This window comes from Paramacrobiotus metropolitanus, unplaced genomic scaffold, assembly GCF_019649055.1.
Source record: "Paramacrobiotus metropolitanus isolate TYO unplaced genomic scaffold, Prichtersi_v1.0 Parri_scaffold0000020, whole genome shotgun sequence".
Lineage (NCBI taxonomy): Eukaryota > Metazoa > Tardigrada > Eutardigrada > Parachela > Macrobiotidae > Paramacrobiotus > Paramacrobiotus metropolitanus.
The window spans coordinates 52,474-78,510 of NW_026570240.1; the positions used below are offsets into that span (position 1 = coordinate 52,474).

The 26,037-nt window shown below is 40.8% G+C and overlaps 3 protein-coding genes across 3 annotated transcripts; all 3 read right to left on the reverse strand.

The window, feature by feature from the left end:
* Nucleotides 1-5,841: 5,841 nt before the first annotated feature.
* LOC129586343 (protein Fer3-like) lies at nt 5,842-7,171 on the reverse strand. The gene is made up of 2 exons (XM_055479526.1): nt 6,265-7,171; nt 5,842-5,994 (listed from the first exon to the last, which is right to left on the reverse strand). The coding sequence occupies exons 1-2, from the start codon at nt 6,868-6,870 to the stop codon at nt 5,893-5,895; spliced, it is 708 nt and encodes a 235-aa protein (XP_055335501.1). The 5' UTR covers nt 6,871-7,171; the 3' UTR covers nt 5,842-5,892.
* Nucleotides 7,172-7,575: 404 nt separating this feature from the next.
* On the reverse strand, nt 7,576-9,133 carry LOC129586360 (uncharacterized). The gene is made up of 2 exons (XM_055479542.1): nt 8,592-9,133; nt 7,576-8,065 (listed from the first exon to the last, which is right to left on the reverse strand). Exons 1-2 carry the CDS (start codon nt 9,128-9,130, stop codon nt 7,885-7,887), a joined length of 720 nt encoding a protein of 239 aa, XP_055335517.1. The 5' UTR covers nt 9,131-9,133; the 3' UTR covers nt 7,576-7,884.
* An 819-nt stretch (nt 9,134-9,952) lies between these two features.
* On the reverse strand, nt 9,953-24,649 carry LOC129586431 (cubilin-like). The gene is made up of 43 exons (XM_055479687.1): nt 24,192-24,649; nt 23,085-23,211; nt 22,917-23,009; nt 22,581-22,643; nt 22,386-22,424; nt 22,111-22,212; nt 21,798-21,901; nt 21,435-21,684; nt 20,905-21,214; nt 20,688-20,770; nt 20,524-20,614; nt 20,203-20,455; nt 19,993-20,123; nt 19,383-19,765; nt 19,151-19,297; nt 18,935-19,094; nt 18,532-18,716; nt 18,069-18,425; nt 17,259-17,805; nt 17,037-17,153; nt 16,905-16,945; nt 16,634-16,832; nt 16,186-16,533; nt 15,895-15,998; nt 15,744-15,821; nt 15,458-15,662; nt 14,832-15,188; nt 14,555-14,748; nt 14,264-14,463; nt 14,100-14,170; nt 13,939-14,029; nt 13,793-13,864; nt 13,626-13,732; nt 13,287-13,523; nt 13,043-13,216; nt 12,744-12,819; nt 12,583-12,688; nt 12,331-12,505; nt 11,745-12,137; nt 11,478-11,605; nt 11,182-11,410; nt 10,262-11,056; nt 9,953-10,196 (listed from the first exon to the last, which is right to left on the reverse strand). Exons 1-43 carry the CDS (start codon nt 24,296-24,298, stop codon nt 10,114-10,116), a joined length of 8,112 nt encoding a protein of 2,703 aa, XP_055335662.1. The 5' UTR covers nt 24,299-24,649; the 3' UTR covers nt 9,953-10,113.
* Between the last annotated feature and the right edge of the window lie 1,388 nt (nt 24,650-26,037).

Below are 26,037 nucleotides of genomic sequence, written 5' to 3' on the forward strand. Positions count from 1 at the left end.
TGGCCGTACTGTAGTAGTAAATTTTGCCACAAAATCGCATGTTTTTTACGGAAATATGAATATCAGTTTCTCAATTCAATTCTTAACTGCAATTGTTGTTAACCACAAATACTGGTTCAATAAAAAAGCGCTCTACCAAATCCTTCCAAATCTGCAAAAAAATGTATTAATTACTGTGTAAATGTATAATATACTACGCCCTACCATATCGCAACAACGTTATTTATCGAATAAACATGCACTTTTTTATTCTTTTTCAAAAGAATCGTTGCATGCAACGCTCGGCTTCAGTTCCCTTCGTCGCGCTAAACCTGTTGACAATTATATATTATTTGAACTTCTGAATAATTTTCTCTGAACTTTTAGTTTTACTCGATGTTTTTTACATCAAAACACGGTAAGCACGCCAGAATTCAGTAATTTCTTTTCGTTTTATAGTCGTTGACATTTTAATACCAGCTAATACCCCGCTATCGAACTTTTAATAATTGTAATTCAACCGCCATCCCGCATCTGAAAACTGAAATATCGCCTCATTGATTCTCTGTTCTTTCAATGGTCAATATGACTAGTAAGACTGATGGAGAGAGAAACGTATCCGGTTAGGGACGGACAGTTTGCATGGCTTACTGAATGCGCAAATTAATGCATGCACGAACAAATCGGTGATCAAACAAGGAAATATAATCCAGCTAGACGTTACGGCGCGGATAGCCCTCTTTTTCTGAATGGAAAAGGGCGTAAGGGTGCTGAGAAAAGGACAATGGCTGGTAGGTCTTTATCGCCCACTCCCTACTTCTTTGTCGCACGTTCCTCTGCCTCAGGGGAGACAAAAGATCCATCTTCTCCAGTCTTGACAAAAATCGCAATGAACGCGCAAGGCAGAGTGTGCACATATATATATATTGACGCCGCTCTCCTGAAATGACCTTGCGTCCGGTCGCCGTCGCACCTCATTGTCCAAAACACTAATTTCTTTAGCTCACCTCACGAAGAGGATAAATACCGCTCCAAGCTTGTAAGGATGTCCTTAAAAGTTCGACAACTGAGTGCTTCGCTACGTACAAAATTTTTGTGTACAATCATATTAAATGAAGTTCCTTCACAGCACATACTGCCATGCATTAATGAGTTAGAAGGCCCAGTCTGCAAAACTAATCTCAGTGATCTACGAGTAGTACCGTAGGTCTATAAGATGCATAATGTTATATGGGTCATTTGCATAGTTTAGCAGCATTCTGTTGCGCTTTTCGGCTTTTGTACTGTACACAGTCGTTAACCACGTAGCTTCTGCTCCAAAAAATGTGCCCCTTGGAGGTGACAAATTGGGTTTGTACATTCAAAATAGGTTTAATATACGAGTATATATGCAAATATTTCACAAAATCCTATAAAACTGCAAGTCCTGGAAAAGCAGGACGTACATTATTATAAACAAACGATGAATCGAACGAAAGCACAAAAGCCATGCGTGAAAATGTTTTGTTTGTCCAAGATGAAAATGTTGTTGCGAATAATAGCGTCATATTGTTCATGTAAATCAAATAAGGCGGAATGCGCGGAAAGTCTGCACTTTGCCTGCACCAGGGGCTGTTAGTACAGCTGCAAGAACAGCTTCGGAGAGGATGACCTTACCGACGCAACTGCGAATGTGAGGGAAACATTGCTTCTATCGTGCTTTTATAACGGCGAATATTTTTAAAAGTTTGCTCTTTTATTCATAATAGCTATACGTATTCAAGCATTAGTTGTCATGAGCTTAAACATACAGTAAAATACCTATAGGCATACACCATATCGAGATTCACCAGCCAGTATTTTTGCAAAAAGCCATAAGTTTCGTGCACTCGTATAATATTTGTGTAGTATAATTAATTTGTTTATAGAATATTTTCTCAGCGAACTGATTTGAAATGCAGTTATCAGCATCTGGACTGCGATTGCGGTCTTATTCACTTTTGGCTTTCTTAAAAAAGTCACAAAGGTTTATACTTAAATAATTGATGTGATCGATATCAAATCATATTCTAATGAGCAGCTACACTCGTTGCTTTATTGGGTAGTTACTTCAGCAATATTAATTGTTACAAGATTTTCCCGATATAAATATTGTTAAAACTGTCGATATAACAGTTTTATAAGTTGTTCCAAAGGCTGTTGAATGCGTAATAACTGATGTCCTAGTAAAATAATTTGTGCGACTAGTCCCGGGATTGCGTTTCCGACTTTCACGGCGGTTGGTCAATGGATGTCACAATTATTATACACCCACTTAGTAAAACTATTTTCACGAGGCCACGATAGTATCAAAAAACGCAGTTAATAATATTAATATGGCAAGGTGGTATTGAGCCATTTCTCCAGGATTTCTTTGGAGAATTCAGACCCCAACTGCGCCATTCATATTTTAAGTGCAGGCAGTGAACGGCCTGCACATAATTTCGGCACCTGCGACTGATATGGATAGCTTTATGCGTGCAAACCATCGCCGGCGACGGATGACTTCTTTCCTTAATGGGCCTTGTTCTGAGTCCAGCCGAAAGCACATAAACTGGACACCACCGTCAAGAGTGTGCCGGACTGGAGTGCTGCTGTCTCCGTTTTCCCTTGTGCAGCTCGCGTGTTGGTCGTACGCTCTATAATTCTTAAGTGTAGCCAGTCAGATATCAAAATGTATCGCCATAGAGTATGATCGATTGCCGCTAAAGGAAAGCCTTAATGACAGTCAGCCGCGATCTGCTCGGCTGCCTAATCAAAATTCTGGCGATGCACACGCAATTAACCGTTTCTTGTTTTAACAAGAACGATTGTTTCCAGGTCCGGTAATATATTCCGAACTAAAGTAGAAGTAATCAGTGGTATTGTTCTTGTTCATACCGGGGAAAAACTTTTTCTGTGATTCGGCATGACTTGGTCTGAAATTAAATCAATAACTGGAAAAGCTGGCTACCGAAAGTAGCTAGTTATCTCCGGCATCATGCCGTTAATTAAACATTTAAATGGTAACATGAGGCATCTGAACACCTGTACCTAGAACGCACAGGAGCAAAAATGCCTGCGACTATCCTCATGATACATCAACTTGTCAACTGTCAAGCGCGTAGCTGTAAATAAACAAACTATGCATGCATTGACAATGATAGCACGAAGAATATTGACCATGATATGGTGAGCTGTGACGTCAAAACAACAGCTATCACAGTAAAGTTAAGCTAGGCATTCAATACTCATTCTGCAGAATTCATTAATGAATATTACCTGCGCCATAATTTTTTGAAAATATCCGGTACAACATTACTTAAAGGTTTTATGTATTTGCGCTCGTGAATGTTCATACTATGTATACCCGTGCGATAAGTTCATAAAAGCACATGTTAACTATATACGGCAGCATTTTTGGTAAAGTTGTAACAAGTGGAAAAAGAAATTACATTACAGCATAAACAGTAATAATTACTGTTGTGTACTATATGTGATTAATTTAACCCAGACTCAAATGAGTGCCGTAATTACAGCATACGTGCAATAATAAAAGTATTTTTGCGAGTGCCAACAAATTATTTTAACAAATGGTACAAATGAAATTGCAAGTGTATTTCTTTATCTTCCTCAGTTCTCTTCTGCACTAGCGCTGCGTAGCTCAGTTGTCGAAGCTCGAAGTTTAGTTTCGTCATAAAAAAGTGTACCGAATGATGCTTTGTGCTTTTAAAATTAAATACCAACATTTGATAATAACCTTTGCCACAAATAAATCATTTTACCGTAGACCGGATGGAGGTTTATTGTGAACTGTCTTTGCTCTATCGTTCTCTTGCCGTGCCTTAAATAAGTATTCACTTCCTTCAATGGATTTTGCGCCTTGACTACCGCTGTCATTCGTTATTAACTACCTATTATCGGTCCATCACTGTCTCGTTAATAAGAAAATGAAGAGCAGCTCGTCTTCCACTTAACTATCTGCGGCATTCTGTATTTTAATAGCTTTCTGACCTGCATGCATAGGCATGTAGATAGGGGCGCAGTAGCCAAATTTTGTCCGTTTCTAAGTACTTTTGCTTCTGTCGAATGTTTTGAGTGTCGATATTTGATAAGGTCCTAAACATGAAGGGGTAACCAAACGAATCGAATAAGACCCATTAGGGATACTGACCTTTAAATCGGTCATGATAGTCAGATTCTAACGATCCAGAGCAGCAACACTAACAAATAATCCAGTGCGGCTTCAGTTTTGTAATTTTTTGCAAAGTGTTAATTTGGTCATATTAATACAAGTATTTTTGCTGTTATAGTTGATCTGGACTGATCGCAAGAAAGTCTGAGGAGGTAGACAGTGAGATGCAATGACCGAAATAATTTTTGTTTCCGCGCAAAGTAACGCATTATCCAGTAATATCCAGACCAATGAAAACTACTTACTGGTTAGAGCAGCGATACGTATTCTGTCCTTTTGATTTTATCGCCAAGCATTTTGTCTTGCAATACACATATTTACACTTTGTAGTATTGTACGATAACTGCGCAGCAAAAGAAATAGCAGTGCACAACAAAAACATACAGCAAAACGAAACCACATCTTACTATAACGAACTATTTGTAACTTACAAAAAATTAATAGATCACCATGTCACTTGAATGCGTGCCAATGAATGCGTGTACTTGCGGCCATGTAAATGATGTAATAGGTTTTTATGTATTAAATCACAAGATTTACATTTTTTAAACTGTACTTTTCATACGATGCAGATCTTTGCATGGCAATGAAAAGGCAATAAATATTCTTTAAGTTTTTATGTCTACTCCAGCATGGGTTTACGTTTATAAGCATTATCATACCATTTTGATGAGCCGAAAATGTATCGGTTGTGGCAGCATACGATGCATTAAAAGATTGTCAAAATACTCAATATTGTTAGTCAATACGCGTGTCATAGGCAGATGGTTTACTTTGTCATTTAAGTGATAAATCGATAATTCAGTCGTAAAATCGTCAATCAAACTGTTGCAAGATATTTGATCGGCGAATATATTTCAGCATGTTGCATTCAGCAAAACAGACTGATACTTTTAACAATTAATAATCATACCGCCACTGACTCAAGTTGATGGATGATCGATACCTCCTACCGGCAACCGGTGATTCTTGTCGGCATCCATATAATTTAAAGGATACAAATTGTTATTAGACCTAACCGCACTGGTTCATTTTCATCAGGTGACGCATTTCGTTTTTTACTGACATTCTTTGGTGGTATATGCCATGTCATTTTCACAAATCAGAAAGCATTTAACTGGAGCTCGATCGGATTCATGGTCGTTTACAATATCCGCAAACATATGTAATTCGAATGTGTAATGTGCAGCACATTAACTGCGCAATGCACATTTTATACTTTATACTCGTAGTGCATAATGCATTACTGCTGTTTTTAACAATTAATCAGGGCTATAACTGAAAAACTGACCGTGAAACGCATGTGTTGGTAATCTAATGTTTCGTGCACTACTCGTACAGAAATGGACGATGCCGCCTCATCTTTAGTTGCAAGTTGCAACCAGCGTTTAATTACGAAAAAACTGAATTGTGAAACCCAAAACTTGAAACTAGTGCGTGGTTAAATTAAATCCAAATTAAATGAAGAGCAGCTATGTATTTAATTAGCATACTTTAAAGTATAGTCATTACTAGTACTTCGTACTATCCTTTACAGATATCGATCATTTTATCACCAAACTTTATCCATATTGCAAAGCTATCTGTTAATAGCCCAGCCCTGTATAATTATACTTTTCGAATTTTCGCATTTCTCGTCCAAAGTATAAGTGGTGCAAAAGCTTGCTGGACATAAGAGAGACATTATTAATTACCGCTTTCAGAATCTTATTTGGCAGAACTTATTGTTCCGATGATACTGTTGTAGTGTTAGTGAAGGAACCTGTTCCGTAACGGAGATCACATTCATCAACAGTATGGAATTTTGACTCAATCATCACATCCTACAAGAAAAAGCACAAAACAGAAACTTTTATAGAACCTTTAAAAAGTTTGCAGTGTAATAGATTTCGATTTCCAAAAAAGTATGATCCAACTAATACTGCCTTTGGGAGTTTCCAGAATGATAGAATCGCAATATACGATCCATTTTTACTTTAAAACATTAAACACACGGTTTTTTAATCGATTTCAAAAGTTTTAATATAATATATAACTTAATTTCAATTTATGCGTTATTTTAATTTGTGCATTATGAGAGCTATACGGTATACTTGAAATAAGGATTCCGAAGACGCAGACGATGTGCCACAACAGCGAAAAGCTTTCACTAATTCATGATTAACGCTGGTTGAAGCGTAACGACGGTACTCCGGAAGTAACGGCGCCTTTCCACAGGATTTCGAATGAGAATCAGAGTGCGAATATTGTTCAGCACTAGCGTTGCTTGCATTTAAGATTCGGCTCAAGTTGTCGATGTGATTTATTGCTAACCGCAACGTTTTCACTTTGGAAATGCGTTTACATTTTTGGCTGTAGGTCGGCAGGACTTTTCTTAATCTGGCAAAGGCAAAATTCACCGCCTGTACCCGGCGTCGCTCTCTTGCATTTCGTCGAGCGACACTTTGTGGCGCTTTTCCCACGATTGCCCGATGAATATTGCGGTTAAAGGTCACATCCGTTCCGCGCTGGCGGCGGAAGGTGGATTGTGTCACCGGTTTGCAACCTTCAAATGTTGAGCTATTTCTCGGCCTTCCTGCCAAAATTGGGGATAAAATATACGCGCATCCGCTGTCACAGTGCTTTATCGGAGGGGAAAGCTGGCACTGGTCGACCTCCTGTCGATTTTCGTATGGCGAAGATGCAAAAGGGTCACCCATTTGGACAATCGATCTTATACGTTAGAATGCATTTTAAAGGTTACAGCCAAAGATTCCGTAGATGTTTACAAATGCTTTGCAATAATTCGGTTAAATGGTAAAGTTGATAATGCATAACCACACACTGACAATGCTTGCCATAAAAAATAATTATATAGTCCAGAAACACTGTCGTATAATAAACTGCCTGCCAACAAATGCAGACAAATTCATGAGCGGATTAAGGTGGGTTTCATCTATATAGATTGTAACTTACAAACATGTAAAGGATTTTTTAACCCGAGGTACGTACAATAGAAGTTTAGGAAATCGTTATAGAATAATTCTGTCAAACGGAAAACCGACTTTATACTCTGTCATGTAGCGGACTTTTCAATTGCAGTTGCCTGTCGTCAGACAAACCTCTGTCTGCAATTTCGGGTAATAAATTATTCAGCAGCTGTTGTAGTACTACATGATAACAAGCGGTTTCCGTTGTCATTTATTGCGTGATTTAGCCATGCAATTAAAGCTGCCGCAGGAAATAGTGTCTATGGGTTGGAGACAACAGTATCGCAATCCTATTTAACAATTTAATTTCCGCTTTGCGCAGTCACTTGCTGGCACGCAACGGTTAAACTAAATCCGATCGCGAATTGCCATATTGCCGAACTTTAAAGAATACACTCATGGCCATGCAGAGTGACCAATTGCAACTACCTAATCGGGCGTCACCCAAAGGAAAACAGGATCGGTAAGAGCTTCAAGATTTAAATCGACACTGTCTGAAATCACAGGTCTTTCAGTTTTGCTTTGCAAATGTATTTAGAGCTATAATAATTAGTATGACACCGTGGAACCATAAAAATTTAGGATTTGCCAGTCTGTAATTGACTGAAATACAGAATGTTGTGACGAAGATTATCCGCAAGCCACAAAGTTTTGAAGTTACAAGTGCTAAAAACAGCGATTATCTGTCAGACGGTACTACTTTTCAATTTCCAGTGAAGGAAAAGAGAATTGAAAAAAATTAGATTAGCCAGGTCTGGAACCACGAATGCTAGTGTGAATTTTCTCGGTAACTGGTCGGCAGCCCACGGAATCCGGCGAGTCCAGCAAGATCTGCAGATGCCGGATATACTTAATTGCTCCCCTCAAAATGTCCACTTTGCTCATGCGCTTTTGTGAAGATTCCGTTGGCAGTTTTTGACGCAAACTAAGAACAACAATTTTACAATGTTAACTTTTTTTCAAATGGATATTTTGTGGGTTGTAATTTGAATTTATGTTACGAGCTTTCATAATGCATATATTTTCACCGCAAATTAATATAGATATCTTCCGCCAGTTTAGTTCGTTATACAAAAGATCGGTTTAGATACGTTCGAATTTCTTTCATGAAGTTGTTGTTGAATGAGGTAATTGTAACTGACAGTTTTACTTTGTACAGTTTCCATCGTGCAGTTGTAAATTTATAGAATTATATAACAAGCTGACCACATGTATATCGCATATCTACCACGCATACTCGAATAAATAATTATTATTCATGATAACATAAAATACCATGTTTTTGACGAATTCAAGATAGTTTTTAATAATTGAATGTCGTATATAGCGTAATATACAGAAATAAGCAAACAGTTAAATATATTAACATGTAGTTTAACTAACAATATAATTAAATACATATATTAACGTATAGTTTTATGTGTGCAAATGAAAAGGTCAAATGCTCTTACCGCGTATATCCATCATTAACGCAACGCACCCGCTGCCGCTCCCGTTCATTACGCCGCCGTAGAAATACTGGTTCATAGTACAACAGATGATCTCCGTGCAATTTCGGTATGGGAATTAGACACTCTGGCGAAAACGGATCCTTGACTGCCGGCAAATTTCCAGAAGTAGAGGTTACTGAGGCCGATGAAACCTTACTGCCAGGCGCAAACGCCTTCTCATGACTGCCTTCCACGTTCCTTTTTTTGACTCCTGCTTTTCGTTCTTCGATAACGCTCGGACGCGACTGGACGGAGTGCGGATAAGTGGCTTGATACGTGGCATCGATCCGGTAACTAAAGGACACCAAGGGGACGGTGTCTTCCTTGTTGGAACTCCCGACTGGGCTTTCGTTAATTAACGCCGGAGGATACCACACTAGAGCCGGTATAACACAGTTTTGACTGGCCGTGTTCATGTTGATTTCAACAGAGAGGGATTTCAGACTGACGTAAGAAGGTTGCGAATAAAACTCATTTAGGCATGATTGTTTCATTCTCATAGCTAGGGCTTTTGAATTTATATGAACAGTTTCATGAGTTTAGAAAAGGGTAATTTGAGTCGCAGGAGCGTACTGTAACAACTGTAAAGGCAAACAAGTCCGGAAGGGTATCTGTAACAAACAGCCTGCTCGATTTGTGTTATGAGGGTTCTTGGATTACAAATCATTTGTTCTTATTTGATGGATTGATTGGTTAGATGCGAAGGTGAGTGATCAGACGAATTTACCGGTGTATACGATGATAATCGAACATGTTGGTTTATGCAGATTACGCCGACAGTGCAGGGCACTTTTGTTTGTTCATTCCGAAATACAAGGGAACAGCGGGAAATTCAAGAGCATTGTAGAGGGCTTGTTTATGCATTCGACAACTAATCCATGGATGCAGATCAACATCAGCATCCAAGTGAACACGTCAGAATTATAATTCAAGAGTATGGAATATGGGCTGTGTCTGCATTACAAACGGCAGGCATGGTCGAAGCGAAACAAGATATTACTAAATGGGATATTCAATTAATCTTAGAATTCATGAATCTTCGGAGGCCGGCACTCTTATATATGTATAATTATTAAAAATCGCAGCTTGTTATTTTAGGTGATCATTCGCATGTTGCTGTAAAGAATATACTTTTTAATTGCACAATGACAGTAAAACGTCAGGGCCAGAAAATATATATTCTGTACACTAGAAAGCAAACTGGCCACTGTATAATGTACAATGTTTTTGTATAATTAGCTGTACAGTATTTATTTTCCAGTGTGACAGACGGTGTACGTGTACAACTTTCTTATTTCGGAATTGTGTATTGTATTTCGGAATAATTGTCATTAAACGCGACGATAATCGTGATTTTCTGATACAACTGCTTTAATACAATCCATCGAAGCACGTTTGTTAACCAAGTTTTACAATAAAAAATTAAAATCAACAACACCTAAATCCAAACTAAAAGTTAAAAAATAACATGAATTTCGTTACTTTATCCAACTCCACCGGCAAAACGCAGTCGCTGCGGAGAAACAGTAACAGGAAAGGCGGTGGGAGCCATATTAAGAGTTTCCGCTGCAAAGGCAGACACAAATCTTGTATTAAACATTAAAAAAACCAAAGTATAACCAATTCCTTACCATCCGAAGTGGAGTACATCAGCCTGAAACCATTGCCAGCCAGAGCAAAATCCGTATGGAAATCGATTATCATTTTGCGTTTGGAGATGATCGGCTGCGGTGGCTCGCCTCCCGCTCCGTACAACCCTCCGCCCCCGCAGACACGCGGCCCCGGACTAATGGCCTCGCTCTCATTATTTGCACTTTCACCGTACACAATCAGCCAATCTTGGCACAACACTTCGGTGTACAGTGTCCCGAAAGCCCGGTTGGTGTCCTTAATCAGTAAACGCCGGCTGCCTTCGATGTCGAAGTGGTTGGGATCGAATTCCAGTTTAATATACGGCCGGTCGGGTGGAGCGGTGATTTCGTAGCGGCAGTCCAGATTATTGTTGGGCTTACCGGGGAAACCCGGCGACACGATGACGCCTTCTGGGTCGGTGAACTTTCCGCCGCAGCCAATGGTCCACGCGGCACTGAAACCCTTAGCGGTAATTTCATTATCCGAATGGAATTTCACGCGGATCTGATTGGATGAGGACAGCGTAACATTCGGAGTCACGATGCCGCAGGATGTCGAAAGAGACGTCCAGTCGTTGGGTGCGGCCAAATCACTGATTTCCACGTAGTCTTTCGAACAGTTTGTTGATTTTTCAATGTCGAAACGGCCTTGGAAGGTAAAGTTAATGTGGTAGCCGACATCCACAATAATAAACCAAATACACTCAGTATTGGTTGGGTAGTCCACTTGCGGAAGCTCATCGTACCCGGGCGTTGCAATCCGACCCGTATTTCCGTGGAATGTTCCGCCGCATCCTAATTAAATTCAGCATTTTGCGCAAAAGCATGAAGCTTTATTTACTTGATCACGAATCTGTTCAAATTTTGTGCTGACTAGGATAGTTAAATTTTCGGTGTGTTAAAACCGCTTGATTACTGACCTTTGGAAACCGTAATAAAGGAAGCTTGAAAGCCCCGATCCGTCCCACTATCGTCACTTCGAAATCGCAGAAATAACGCCGATCCCTGTGATCGAATTGCCGGAATAGCTGGAGTGCCACAGATTAAATCATTTATGCGAGGTGACGTATGGAATCGGCCATTGAGGATTTCCAGAGAATCCTTGGAGCAGTTAGTGCTTTCTTCCAATTTAATATCGCGGAAGGTCAGCTGCAATTATTTATCCGCTGAGTTTCGCAGGTCAAATATCGATTTGGTGTAAGCCTAATTAACCAACCTGTACTTGAGCGCCGGTCATTTCTGACGACTGGATGAGCCAAGCGCACGACATATTATTGGGATAATTTAAAGGATAATTTGGGCTTTGAACGAGTCCGCTGACCGTATCCAGTACTCCTCCGCATTCTGAAATGCATAACCGGTATTTTGTTGGCAAAATTTGAATTTTTCAGTCATTCAACGACATTAAACATTAAATTGTAAACGAAAATGTCAAAAGAAAACAAATAACTTTTAAAGCTGCTACAGTAAAGCCCTATCATACCTGTAATATTATACACCAACCGGAAGCCTCGCAACTGGTGGGAGTAATCTGTGCGGAACCGCAGCCAAATCTGCGCACCCGGCATAATTAAATTACCGCCTTTTAGACTGTCTAATGTGCCACACAGCGTCTGCACAATGGGATCCATGGCGGTGCTGCCCGAACGAATTTCCACGAAATCACTGCGACAGTTGTCCGGCATCAGGGCCGGACTGGTGTTCTCCAGTTCAAAGTGGGTAAACTGCAGATTGATGGTCGACTGGCGAGCGTCTTTCGGGTTGTTGATGACCCAGATGCACTCTTCGTTGGCCCGGTAAGTTGCGGAAGCATTCTTCCAATCGAAGCCGGGACTGGTGATGACTCCGCTGGTGGACTCCAGCACGCCGCCACACGCTGTAAGTAGCAGAAGTAGTTCTCAGTATGCAATTGCAAATGTCGGTTACATTTTTTGTTAATCTATATTGGTCTTATATTACAGTAGTCTATAACATTAGTTTATATCCGAATGTGTCCGTACTATAATATAATGTCCTTCCCAATTACTTATTTTCCTGATTAAGTTTGCACTACAGATACACTAACGTACTAGCAGGTTGAAACGTCGAATATCGCAGTTTAAAGCCCCTGTTGGATTTCGAGCCATCGGTTTGGAACTTGATAGTCATGAGATTCATGCTGGAGCTGATTTTGTCGGGCACTGTCCATTTGCTGCCACATAAGCGCTCCAGTCGGGGTGAATCGGCCAAACCTCCGTTGAGTACCTGCAATAAACAAGAAATGTGCTGTGCGCAATGGCATATTTGAAAGAGGGCTTTCGGTATTTGCGACTGCCTTTCACCTCAACGTAATCGCTTTGGCAGAATCCATAACCTTCCACATCGAATTCCAAAATCTCTAAAAGAACGCGCCGGCCAGGGAGTGCCTCGATTTTCCAAACGCATAGCCTGCAAAGGATGACAGGTTATCACGAAATGGGCAACTAAAGGCGGCTTGTGTCACCTGTTGTTCGGATAGGCATTGGGAAAGCCGGGTGAAGTGATGATCCCGCTGCCTGTGGAAAGCGTTCCACCACAAACTGCAATCAACATACGTTATCTTTTATCAGACGTCAAGTTTCGATTTTCCGGAGAAAAAAATCACTCCCCCGAACTAACGTTTTTTAAATTTTCGAGAATCAATCAAGTTTGCGGTGTAAAAAATGGCAGCACTATGTACTAGTAATTTGGAGATAAGTATTTTATGTTCTTGTTTTCCGTCTGCTGTACCTAGTCTAAATTAATCAAATGAGAGACCATTACCTTCGCTGCCAGCACTGAATGCAATCCTAAACTTATATGATACGTCCGTGGTGAGCAACGGAACCGGACTGGGACCCGATTTGAATTGGATGTAGGCTTGCGAGTCGGCAGATGCAAAGGTCAGGCCGCTGAGCTGCGATCCACAAAGGCTTTTGATCACTTTTCCTGGAAGGCCTAAACATGCAGACAGCTGCAGTATTCTGTCTTGATCAGAGCACGGCGCAAGAAAAATCTGCCAAAATACCGGAAGTCCTGTTTTGTTCCCGGACTTCGACTACGCTGCTACTTGTGCTGCAGTTAGATCCAACGCTCGGAAGAACCGGCGGTAAAGCGAATTCTTTTAATTCAAAATTGATGAAGTGTCCATCTGGAACCTGAATATACCATTCGCAGTCGAATTTATTGGATAACCCGTACGATTGTGGATAGTTGGGACTGTTCACACTGCCAAACTGATCAACGACTGTTCCACCACAAGAATCTGTTAAAAGTGTAAAATTAAATAAAGTACTGAAACCACCCAGAAAACAAGAATATATATACCGCGTAGTTCTTATACAGAATCACAAAATTTTATTTTTACCAATGGAAAAATTTGCTCGGAAGCCGGTATGCACTAATCCACGGTCGCTGCGGAATTTCACGTACATAACATTACTGCGGGATCGCAAGCTACCGGGACGATTAACTCTGCAAATAATCTTTACTACATTCTGGAACTCGAATTTGTATTGCTGTAAAGCACGTTACCCGCAATAACTTCCTAACAGCGTGGCATCTGGCGTGGCTCCATCGCGGACCTCAACATAGTCCCATGGGCACCTAAAGGTCACAAACCGGATGTAATGAGACAACCGTATAATAACTACTCTTATAATCGATATGGGAATCATTACGCGTTATTATTTTGCCGCTCGAGTTCGAACTTGTCCACGAAATCCAATCGAACTCTTTCGCCTCCCGGAGCAACAATAGTCCACTCGCACTCTGCGGTTGGCAATACGGCGAACATTTACATTTAGCCGAAATATAAAGGCGCTATCAGTGGTAGTGGTACCTGTATTGGTTGGATAATTTTCAGGGTAATTTGGTGTTGCAAAGGTCCCCGAACGAATAAAATCGGTCAACCTGCAACGAGTTCCGATTACCATGCAGAACAATATAAAAACTGCTGGCCTTTTAAGCTCGGTAAACAAATACTATGCAGTATGCACTACTTACTTCAGTTCACCACCGCAAGCCATTCTCATAACACGATATCGCAGCGAGAAGCCCCTAAACTGACTTCCGGCGACACTTGCCGCTTTGTAGTAGCGCAGCTCAAAACGATTACTGCGCGTCTGCAACGGGGGAGGAATGCTGGAACCACAGTAGGGACTTTGGCCAAGTAGCGGTGAATCGGCACCAAATCCATTTCTCAACTGAAATGGAAAACGCAGATAATGGTACCTGAATTAATGGCCATGAATGCTGATATCTCAGCAACCAACAGGCTACAACATCACTGTTCACCTGCACAAAATGATTTCGGCAGTTGGGCGATTGGGTAAGGTCCAAATCATCAAAGGTGATGTTAAATGTCGCTCCGAAATCGGTTGTTATATTCCAGATGCATAAATTCTCCGTGGTGTCTGTCGACGTGATCAGCAGCGGATAATCGTCGCTTTGAATCTGACCAACACTGGAAAATATACTGGCGCCACAAGCTAAAAAAACCAATCGTCGAAATTTTTTGACCGGACTAATTCCAGAAATTTCGTTATGATTCTTCTGACAAAAGCAATATTACCCGAATGATAAGTAAGGTTAAAGCCGGTGGCGTTGAAAGGCATTGCTCCCGTTTCCAGGCTTAAGCGTGGATTGTTTGTTGTCGAACGCAGCGGCTGCGGTGCATAACTACCGCACATGTTAATGTAAGCACGCCGGTATGTTGTGCCTTCGGAAAACTGCAGTCTAGGTTTGGTGTCACACTGTGTACTGTTGGATCCGCCGAGGCTAATGTCATTAATGTTCAGCACCACGTGTGAAGTGTCATCAGCACGGATTTTCCAGACGTAGGTCTGATTGGGCAGCAGTCCTAAAGGATAACCTGGCGCCACCAGACGCTGCGGTTTCCGATTGGCTGTCAAATCCATAGTGTGGATCTCTGTAAAAATGTTTCCGGCATAATATTATGCACCTATTCCAGTGTGCCGTTATTAGTCGCGCAGTGGTGTAAAGTAATTCACAAACTGAAGCTTGTCGTTGATTTTAAAAAAAATACAGGAATTACTTTGTGCAAAATTAGCAAACTCAACTTTTATTTAACTGCAATTTATGTTCTTTTGTAGTGCTAAAATGTGCTAGTTAATGAGGTCAGTTGAAAAGAAGTTCTCTGGTAGCAACATGCTCAAAATGCAAGGAATGCCAATTTACTTGCGGAGCCGGAAGAAGCTGTATCATCCTTCCCAAATGCCGAAACCGATTCCCACTCCAGTAAAAAGCCCTGCCCGTTCCCTCCGTAGCGATCGGTGTGCATGAAAATAAATAACTGGTTGCTGGCGGTTTGAATCGGTTCTGGTAATTCAAAACCGCAGTATTTGCCGATAATGGGAGCCAACGTGGTAGGACCGTTATAAAGCTGCAACGTTTAGAACCCGTAATCGAAGAAATTGCATCGCAATACTAAAGTAGCATAACCAGTGCACAGCATCCAACATACCGCCAAATAATCAAAATAACATCGGCGGTCCTCCATATCCATTTTGACAAATCGAACACGAATTGTGGTACCGCTTGGCTGTACTCGGAAAAACAAGTTCTTGAGAATTTTGATCGAAAACAGAAGACAGGTTTTCATATGTTATGTTTACCGAAGTAACACGCCATGTGAACGTAGAGTTATGGGGATAATTCATCGGATACAAGGGCGAAGCAATTTGTCCAGAAGATTTTCCAAAGATTTCTCCTCCGTGACCTGAGACATTATTAAGAGTCTTTGCTAGTAAGCAACTTATGGTTACATTCATTTGGCTATTAGGCAGTAGTATCTGAAACCACTGACGCAAAAACAATAATTGCGCGGTGTAAAATTATAGGACTGCCGAAACGATGAATATGAAACTGGCTTTATTAAGTTGGTTGTTCTCTATATGAGCACATACGTAATCGGTACTCCGCCGAAAATCCGCTGTGTGTTTCTTGATCACCGGACACGCGCAGCATTATCCACAAGACTTCGATGCCACTGGTGTGGTTAGTCGGCACCTCATCGCCACAGTACCGTCCCAAGACAGGACCACTGCTGCTGCCTTCGCGAATCTCCACATAGTCGATATTACAGTGTGGATCATCATCGTTATCGCCCACGATAAAGTTGAGAAAGTTCAAATCAACGGTATTGCCCGGCGACGCCCGGATTGTCCAGATGCATTCCACGCGGGTAGGATAGTTATCAGGATAACGCGGAGAAGTGAAGAAGCCCTCTAAGGCCGACATTTCACCTCCACACGCTGCAATTACAAAATTGAGCAAATCAGCACGCGAAAAAAGTGCTACTACAAAGGTCATGAAGATTCGACTAGTTCTGCGGCTGTAAATCTCCGTTTATACCTGTATAGGAATTCGAGTACAGTGCTCTCCATCCCGCTTCCTCTTTCCAGTCGTCAGTTACAAAGCGGAAATGCAGGGCATTTCCAGTGGACATGATCGGGGGCGGAATCTTTCGGCCGCAGTATTTTCCAATTAGTGGAGCACTAATACTATCTCCGTTTCGAATCTCCAGGTAATCGTGAGTACACGATCCTCTTTCCTGTTTAAAAGGATAAAGAGTTCCATGTTTTAACCTTGGTACGTTTATGATATTTTCAATCTGCAGACGCACTTCTATGTCCATAAAGGTAAACTGCAGCGTAACTCTCGTTCCTACAAAACGCAGAATACATAGTGATTTTTGACATCAGTGGAAGACATCCAGAGAGTGGTAAAACGCGTACATAAAAATAAAACAACTCACCAGGTGTGTTGGTTTTGATAATGTACGAGCAGTTGGAGTTCTTTGAATATCGGCTTGGGAAGTTGGGCGAAACAAATTCCGCCTGTGCGCTTGTAGCCTCAAGGACGGCACCGCATCCTAATGTTGTGAGTCAAACAGTTAAAACATGTTCATAAACATCACATTTAAAAATAAGTTTGAGTTTGATCTTCATAAGCTTCAATTGGATTACGGTATACGAACCGGTAGCGTAATTAACACGGAATCCGCGTTTATTCGGATCTTGCACTTCATTGGAAATAAACTGCAGGAACAGCTTGTTGGAACTGCTTTTAAAAGTTTTGTTCTTCATTTCACCACATCGTCTAAATAACAACGGGGCACTAAGTCCTTCCCCATCATAAGCCGCCAAATATTCCCGTGAGGAAGTGCCGTCACCGCAGTCAGTATTAGAAAGGTCACCGGCTACAACATCCACATCCAGATCTGTGACGTTCAACTCAACAACATGCTGCTCAGCGACCGTTATCAGCCAACCACAGTTGAGATTTTTGGGATAGACCGATCCATAGTTTACGGATTCGATCATGCCTTTGGGAGTGGAGAAATTGCCACCGCAATCGGATTTGACTAGTGAATAATAGGCTTTGAAGCCCATGCCGGACTTGCTCTGATCGCTCTGGAAGCGGACAAACAAATATGGACTGGAAGAGGTCAGTGTTTGGCTGCCGTTTTGCGAATGGCAAACCGACGAAACTTGTGGTGACTTATCGTCCGGCCCGTTAAATATCTGAAAAAGAACCCCTTTACGGTTGATGAATTAACCGGTAAGACAGATGCGCATTACATCGTACGTGCGAGGACATAATGTTCTTCTTGCGTGATTGTCTGATTTATTTTTCGAAGAACTAGCCGAATGAAGCAATCGAAAAGTACGGCTGTGTTTTTATTACCAAATTTTTTTAAATAGCGTAAATACCACCGAAACAGTACTAATACACTTCAAGCAGTAGCCATAAGAAGAGCTTTTATCTTACTACAAAAAGAGTGTACCTCAAGCTTATCCCAGCGGCAGTTTGAATGGGATTCCAAATCGATGTGGGTAATATTAAGCATGATACCATAACCGTATTCTGTGCTCATTAACCGCCATTCACAAGTTGTACTTGGTGGATAATTTCCCGGATATTTAGGAGATGTGATAAAGTTTTGCAATGAATCCCGGCGGTCAACATTTATATCGCCGCCACAGCCGTGTGTTACCCATTCTAGGCGGAAGCCGGGTCCACTTCCTGTCGAGTCGCTGTTGAATTTTACATACAGTATGTTGCTACTGGACTGGAACGGTTTTGGAGGCGAATTGCCGCAGTAACGCCCAACGGGATTACGATCTTCACCACTATCGTAGATCTGTTCGGAAAACATCACGAGCATTTAGTTGGTGTCAGTATTCCCGGTGTATTTCCGTACGCTTTTAAATGGTTCATGTGTTATTTAAGTTACAGTTGTATTGTACCGCAAGGTAATCAGTGGAGCAATTGCCGACACCAACGATTCCAAAGTGAGAAAAGGTCACGTTGATCTTGTTGCCGCGAGGCACTTCAATTCTATAGTCACATCGCGCATCGGGCGGATAACGATCCGGGTAACCAGGACTCTCGATTACACCCGAGCGCTGTTTGAGTACTCGCTTTTGACAAACTGAAAAAGTTCGCATTTTCAAGCACCCAATTTGGACACCGAAAACAGCTTCTACCACTCTTTTACGTTCGCTTTAAAAGGTATTCGTTCAAATTTATTCACGTCCTTAGCCTCTTGCTGACTTACTACCCTTCTAAGTTTCAACACTTTTTTTGCAATAATGTATTTACAGAGGAGAATATTTTAATCTGTACTGCAGTTCGCAGTTACAATCTTACCGGCCTGATAAGTCAGATGAAATCCTCGTCCATGTGAAGACAAATCTGTGCGAAATTTAATATACATTTCGTTGTAAGTGCTGATAACTTGTTTTTGTGGAATTGCGGTGCCGCATAACTTATCCAAAGGTTTGCTTGTGCTCGACGGTCCATCAAAGAACTGCGAAATCAAAATACTTTCATGGCCGAACCATAATATCGGTTTCGTCAACTTACAGCCAGATAATCATATTTGCAGTTGACCGAGTTTTCCAAGTCAAAGTCCACAACGGTTGCTTGGATCGAACTTCCGGCGGCGGCATGAATTTGCCAGTAGCATTCGCTGTTGTGATAATATGGAGATGGATAATTGGGCGATGTGATCTAACGAATTAATCGTAATTTTAATAAGGCTGTAAGTTAACAACTTCCTCAACAAACGAACATGATAATAATACATAGCACGCACAGCGCCAAATGGAGCCCGCATAATCCCGTTGCATCCGGTCGGAGTGGAATAGTAACTGGCTTTAAAGCCCTTTGCGTTTCGGAAGCGATCGGATATAAATCGAATAAACATTTTGTTGGTGTGGGATTTGATTATTATAGGTCCCGTTTTTCCGCAGTATCGTCCAAAAAGCGGGGAATTTTCTGAACCGCCATTACGAATTTCCAAATAATCCGCATGACAGTCTTCGTGTTTTTCCAGGTCCAGATCGGTGATGTTCATAACAATCTGATTTCCGTCTTGAGCAGTTATCGTCCAAACGCATGAGCTAAATGTCGGATAGTCCTCCGGATATCCAGGAGATTTAATTGTTCCACTTGCCTGTCTTAATTCACCTCCACACACTGCAATAACCAGCACAAAATAAGTGATAATCGAATGTACGAACAAATGTATCGAATGGCTTTTTATTATGAGATACAGAATTCGATGTTAACATATCTGTAATGTGCAGCTCTTTAAAAATTATTTAATAACAATAAAGAGATTATGACATGTAGTATTTGGTTTTTGCTAATTATATTTTTCGATTTGCCATGTTTTTCAAATCAGAAACCAGTTGTTTACGGACCTTTCGATTCTTCAATAGCAGTGTAAATGGCAATGAAACCTCCAAATGCAACGCTGTTATCGGAAACAAAACTGACCACGAGCCTGTTGGATAGTGACGTAAAAGCCGAAGGTACGTCTTTTCCACAGAGTCTGCAATGGTGTAGTTGTTATCAACGATAACAATCGTAACCGTCAATCGAAACACTCAAGTATGCCGATGCAATCGTACCGAGCCAGAGTCCCATTTTTATTGCCAACAGCCGCCGGATCTCTAACCTCGACGTAATCGTAGTTGCAGTTAGCCTGATGTTCCAACTGAAAGGTCAGGAACTTCAGCCAAACCACTTCATTGGGTTCGACCGTGATGGTCCATGTGCAGTTGCTGTTGTGTCGATATGTTTCATCACCGGCTGCGTGCGGAACAGCGAGTTCCGACGGGCTACTGAACCGTCCACTCGGACCCGTCAAATTACCACCACAAGCTGTTGCAAACCATTTCATAATTTCAAAATGTTACCACTGGCCACTATGTAAAATAGACAAGTAATACCTTGCATGTAGTTATCACAGTTTGTTCCATTCCACGGAGCCACGCAAAGGCAAGCGTAAGAAGAGCCTTGACGCATGCAGTACCCACCATTCTGTTGATAGCAAATTAAGTATGTTTGTCCAAAACCATGTACAATAAAATCACTAGTGATTTTGTGTAATTACCTGGCAGGGTGAGCTGTCACACGGATTGCTGCTCGTTGCCGGTCGGCATCCAGAGGCACCAACTCCCGTTCCAGTATAACCCGCTGTGTCGACATTTTTCGGATAAGTATTAAAATTATACGAAGGCGATTAATATATGATTATTATTGTTATTAACTAGTTAACTAGTTTTATTTACGAAGAACGTGGCTGTATATCTGCGAGTATGCATACGTACGTTTACACCGACACGAAGGATAACCCCAAAGACTCAATGTGCAAACAGCGTTCGGATGACAACCGCCGTTATTGGTGGCGCATGTGCTACCGTACGGCGTACAAGTGACACCGTCACCCTGATATCCAATGGGACACACGCCACAATAAAAAGAGCCGACGGTGTTGATACAGGTGACCAACGGATCCGTGGAGCATCCACCATTATCCACCAGGCATTCGTTAACGTCGGTACATGTAATACCATTGCCTCGGTATCCAGTGGGACACGGGCCACAGTGAAAACTGCCGGGTGTATTGACACAGGGAACCTGCAATTTCAGTCGCCGCTGTCACTTGAATTATAGCAATAGCATGAAGAATGTTACGATTACAACCTGATATTTACTGCAGATTGGAATAACAGCGTCCAAAATACCCAAAAAATTATCAAAAATTTTATAGCTTTTTTAGGCATCCATAGATTTTATAGCTTAGATTTGGCCAAATGAAGTGGCCAAAATAATTAGAAGTGGCCAAAATTTTGTTTACCGGGGGATCCTGTGAACAGGGAATGTGGGCGCTAGCGCACTCGTTAATGTCGATGGTGCAGGGTGCATTGGACCAGTTGCCCTTTGTCCAGCCGGGATCGCAAATGCAGGAATAGCTGGGAGCATCGCGATCCGTCCGAGCAGCGGAGATGCAGGTACCCGCACCGCACAGTTCGGAATTGGCTGCGGCAGAGCAGTCGTCCCTTTTTGCAGTGCAGTGCAGTCCGTGCCATGCTGGCGGACACGAGCAGCTGCACAGGAAGGTAAATTTTACTTACCGGTAACTGTTTTTGGAAGTTGTATCTCTCGTTAAAAAGGGAAAACGCTTCCTTTTCAGTGTAACCCATTAATAAACAGTACATACTTAAACGATCCATCAGTGTTAATGCAAGTCCCTCCGTTCTGACAACCGAGATCTGTTCCGTCGAATAATACGCATTCATCGACATCATCGGCACAAAGGACACCCTGCATGATAACAAGCACCGAATCTTCTCATGCCCGATCGACATTTCTCCAGCTTGCGGATTGCAAAGCAGCCGTGGGCTTTGGCTGCCACCGACATAAGTAGCCAGTTTTTAAGCTTTACGTTCTTATGTTCCGTTCAGGATGGTAGGAAAGAACGAAGCAGCACTACTGTTTAATTTATGATTGCACTTCCCAGAAAGCGTACGAACCTCCCATCCATGGTCACAGAGACATGTAAAGCCGTTGTATTTATCAATGCAGGTTGCTCCATTTTTACACGGGGAAGATAGGCATTCGTCTTTGTTGAGAAGCTAAGTCCATAGGGAAAATTCGCAGCATGATCGAAAGTGAGAAATTTAGAAACAAAAATGAAAATTAAAAGTTTACCTTATAATACGCTCTTACACATGTATTTATATGCTATATATATGGCTAATTGTAAGTACTGGGAATACAGTGCTGTATCAACAAAACAAAGCCCTACCGTCAGCATTTCTTGCTGTTTCTGCTCCAGTGTCCTAATCTACAACATAAAGATGCGCAAATCTAATTTAATACTCGTAAAATAACAGGTTCGTTCAGCTGAGAATAACGAGCAGTCGAGCACAGTGGAAGCTTCACGACTATTAATTTGCTTTTTCACCCTCACGGTCAGTTAGATGGTAAACAGCTCACTTACTTTTCGCTGCAAATTTCTTAACTTGCGGCCGCTGATAACCTCCTGCGTTGATCCAGCGGTGTTCTGAAAATGTAAAAAGTACCGGCCTAGAAATAGTAAATCCACCTTAAAATTGATACTTTGAGAAACCCATAAAATCTTGGATTATTTATAATAAATACACTGGATGATGGTGCAACGATTTATGAAATACATAGAATTTCTGTCAGGCAAATCTTTAGTCTGCATTGAAGAACAGAAAAATTCAAGTTTGATAACTCATAAAATAAAAAAGAATTTCTTCAAATGTTGTTTAATTCAGTTCTGTAAGGATGTGGTGTTTCCGCTGTTGTATACCCGTGTAGTATTTTCAGTTGTGTCACTTCCGGTTATTCCCATCTGATTCAGAATACTGTCTATCTGACCAGACATAGCGGGAATTTTTTTAGCCTGAAAAATATTTTTTTTTGTAAATTTCAGATCAGAATGAAACAGGCTGAAAACTCGTTGTGAATTTGTGAATACCGCATCAATAAAGGTTATTAGGTCATCTTCGCCTAATTTTACGGACGAAGCCTTAAGCGATATGCTGCCATTTCCTGAGCTTCCCGCTTCAATATATAACTGTCCATTCTGTGTGCGGATGCGAGGACTGCAAAGAAAGTTAATGTAATCAACGAAATACTATATAAACTTTCAGGAATTCAAGTACAGGAGCAGTGTGGACTGTATAATTGGTTATTTCTAGCACGTATGTGTCATCGTTAGATTTTTCAGCATACATATGCAAACAATTTAATTTGCACGACGATACCACTCTTCTGATGTGTTAAACAAAGGATATACAGAGTACTGCCGACTTAGCGTGTTTTCTGTTATCGGAAATGCAACCGCATAAATGGTTCATTGTTAGTAAGATAAGATTTAATCGGCAATAGCCAAAAGCAGATCGGAATCATACTGCCGCACGTATTTCTCAGATAACATAACCCAACCTCAAATTTCTGACCGCCACTTTTTTGGGGACGATTAAACAACGCAGATTTCATCATTACGGATATACGGATAAAATACTGATTTTAAGGCAACAATACTTATTTAACTGCCGAATTTTTGAAAACTTTTTGAAAATTTTTGGCGGTTTTGACTGCACTCGCACAACAACTAAACAGAATATGTTTCGAGTTTTTCAGTTTATTACGACACCATGAGAATGCTCGTATAACAATTATTCACCGTACTGTTTAAAGATATATAAATATAACAGATTTTTGTCAAAGTGCTGATTTTTGGACTTCTAACTGTACTTAAATCATAATTTTGGAATATTACAGTAAAAACAAGGGAGTACAGTTACACTGCATACGAGTACCTTTGTAATACTGTAAAGAAGTCTAAAGGTATTTAATTACGTACAGACTTATACGAGTATATGATTTTCCTCTTAATAACTGACCGGTAATATTTTAAATTTTTCATCGATGTTCATCGATGAACAGTATAGTATGCAAAAATACAACGAGGCTACCGTCGGGTTCCAGTATACACTACCGGTAAACGTTCGCAGACGAAGATTTATATTAAATAAAATAATAAAAGGTGAAAAGGAACCCTGATCCATCAATCACTTACAGATCAAAACCGATGTATCTTTTTTTCGGATTACTTTGCGAATCCGTCCACGTTAGTATTATCGATAAGTAAAAGCAGTCTAAAAGTAAGTTACACCCGATATTCATGATGAAAGCCCGACGGAGCTAGAAAACCGTAAGAAAAGGTACTGAGTCTGGAAGGTCACAACAGCTCGGCCATGTTTCCACAAAGCAGTAAACTCTATCTAAGACGATGATAATAATGCATGTGTATTGATGTTAGTCCATATTGACTACCGATAATTGCGGCCACTACTGTCTCCTGGACAGGCGATCTACCGTAAAACAGTGGAAACGATGTTAAGATGGTTGTCAACAACGCTGCCAAAACAAACCAAAAGAAACAACGCAAAAAAGAAACCGATTAAGTCTAGAAATAAATGTAATTAGGCTTATGCTACTAGTGGAAGACTGGAGTTACAGAACTATATTACGGTGTGAACGTGTAAGTTGCCTTTATCTGATAAAACCTTTGCGGCGAACAGACGCCACGTAAATATTCTGGATTTTAAATCGAAAGTATTATTCCATTCACAATTTGAAGAAGCGCGCGCAAACGCCATCCCAACGATGAGTGCAGAGGTCAATCACATCAATACAAACTGTATGCAAATTGAGTTTAAAAAGTTGCATGCATAATTACATACATATGTTTTAACATAAGATTCTGTAAGAGTTCTGTAATATTATGGTATTAGCCAACATGTACGAAAAAAGTGCATTTTCCCGTGTATGCCGGCCTAATAGGTATGTAAGTTACATCGATGCTCGTACTTGACTAGACAATAAAAACATGCCCGGTGCAAGTCTTGGCAAGAAAGGCTCAAGGAAGCCTGCAAACAAGCGGAAAAACATTGTACGCGAACAGACTGATATTGTCAGGTAGACAGATGAAATAATTTTATTATCAAACAGTAGAGTAGAAATAGTACTCATACAGTAAAACCTACAGTAGATGTCGTGTACAGTAAATGAATCCTGACTTAATCTCGCCATCCAGAATTGCCATCGAGCCAGATGTACAGCCCTGTAGATATGCAAAACGTAACCTCTGCTTTGTCTTTGCACATATTAATTAATATACGAGTAATTATAATGAATCTTTTTCCCATTTAAATTAAGTTCGTCAAGTGCTGCCGCTATAAAATCTAATTCAGGAGATGTTCCGACTACACTCATTTTTTGCTGACCTTAATAATTAAGGTCAGCATGGAACAAAATAAATTATTTTGTACCATAATAATGTAATTGCCATACTACAACGGCAACTTCTAAGCTGCCACTAGTGGAGTGGGTTAATCCACCCGTACCACGATAAAACGAGGTTTGATGGTTCGTCGGTGACTGTCGGTGATGTTACGAGTTAGCAAATTACCCAAAAATCAATTATGCAATTGCGAGCATGTTAACCGATACCGGCGCGATTGTCAAAGTGCACAAACATTTTTAATCAACTGAAAAGTCATTGGGGAAGAGCAAGGGCAAGAGCAAGAATGATTTCAGAACATTCAGACAATCTCAGAAGTCTAGAAAATCCACATTAGAACTGGTCATCTCGCACAAGTACACATTTAGATGTTTCCGGCTGAACTAGCACCAATTAGTTCTTCACTACAGATCTCATTTGTACGGGCTACAATACTTATATACCTTTAAAAAATAGTTAACAGTAATATAAAAAAATCTAATGATAATTTGTAAAAAATTATCAGCGAAAAAATTTTTTCTTGCTTTTCTTTCAAACTTTGTCTCATAAAAATTATCGTTTCAGTTCGGTTAAAAATCTCTGTTTATGGCCACGGTCCTGCACTGTCCATTTGCACTGT

What these genes read in the sequence shown, in the direction of transcription:
- LOC129586343 (XM_055479526.1), bottom strand. Translation starts at nt 6,870, where the DNA reads ATGGGTGACCCTTTTGCATCTTCGCCATACGAAAATCGACAGGAGGTC. An exon ending in CTTCGGAATCCTTATTTCAA is followed by an intron (nt 5,995 to 6,264) that starts GTATACCGTATA and finishes TTTTTCTTGTAG; the next exon opens with GATGTGATGATTGAGTCAAA.
- LOC129586360 (XM_055479542.1), bottom strand. Translation starts at nt 9,130, where the DNA reads ATGAGAATGAAACAATCATGCCTAAATGAGTTTTATTCGCAACCTTCT. An exon ending in GTTAATGATGGATATACGCG is followed by an intron (nt 8,066 to 8,591) that starts GTAAGAGCATTT and finishes TGTTGTTCTTAG; the next exon opens with TTTGCGTCAAAAACTGCCAA.
- LOC129586431 (XM_055479687.1), bottom strand. Translation starts at nt 24,298, where the DNA reads ATGAATATCGGGTGTAACTTACTTTTAGACTGCTTTTACTTATCGATA. An exon ending in GCAAATATGATTATCTGGCT is followed by an intron (nt 19,095 to 19,150) that starts GTAAGTTGACGA and finishes TTGATTTCGCAG; the next exon opens with TTCTTTGATGGACCGTCGAG. An exon ending in GAGCGGCAAAATAATAACGC is followed by an intron (nt 13,865 to 13,938) that starts GTAATGATTCCC and finishes TGTGACCTTTAG; the next exon opens with GTGCCCATGGGACTATGTTG.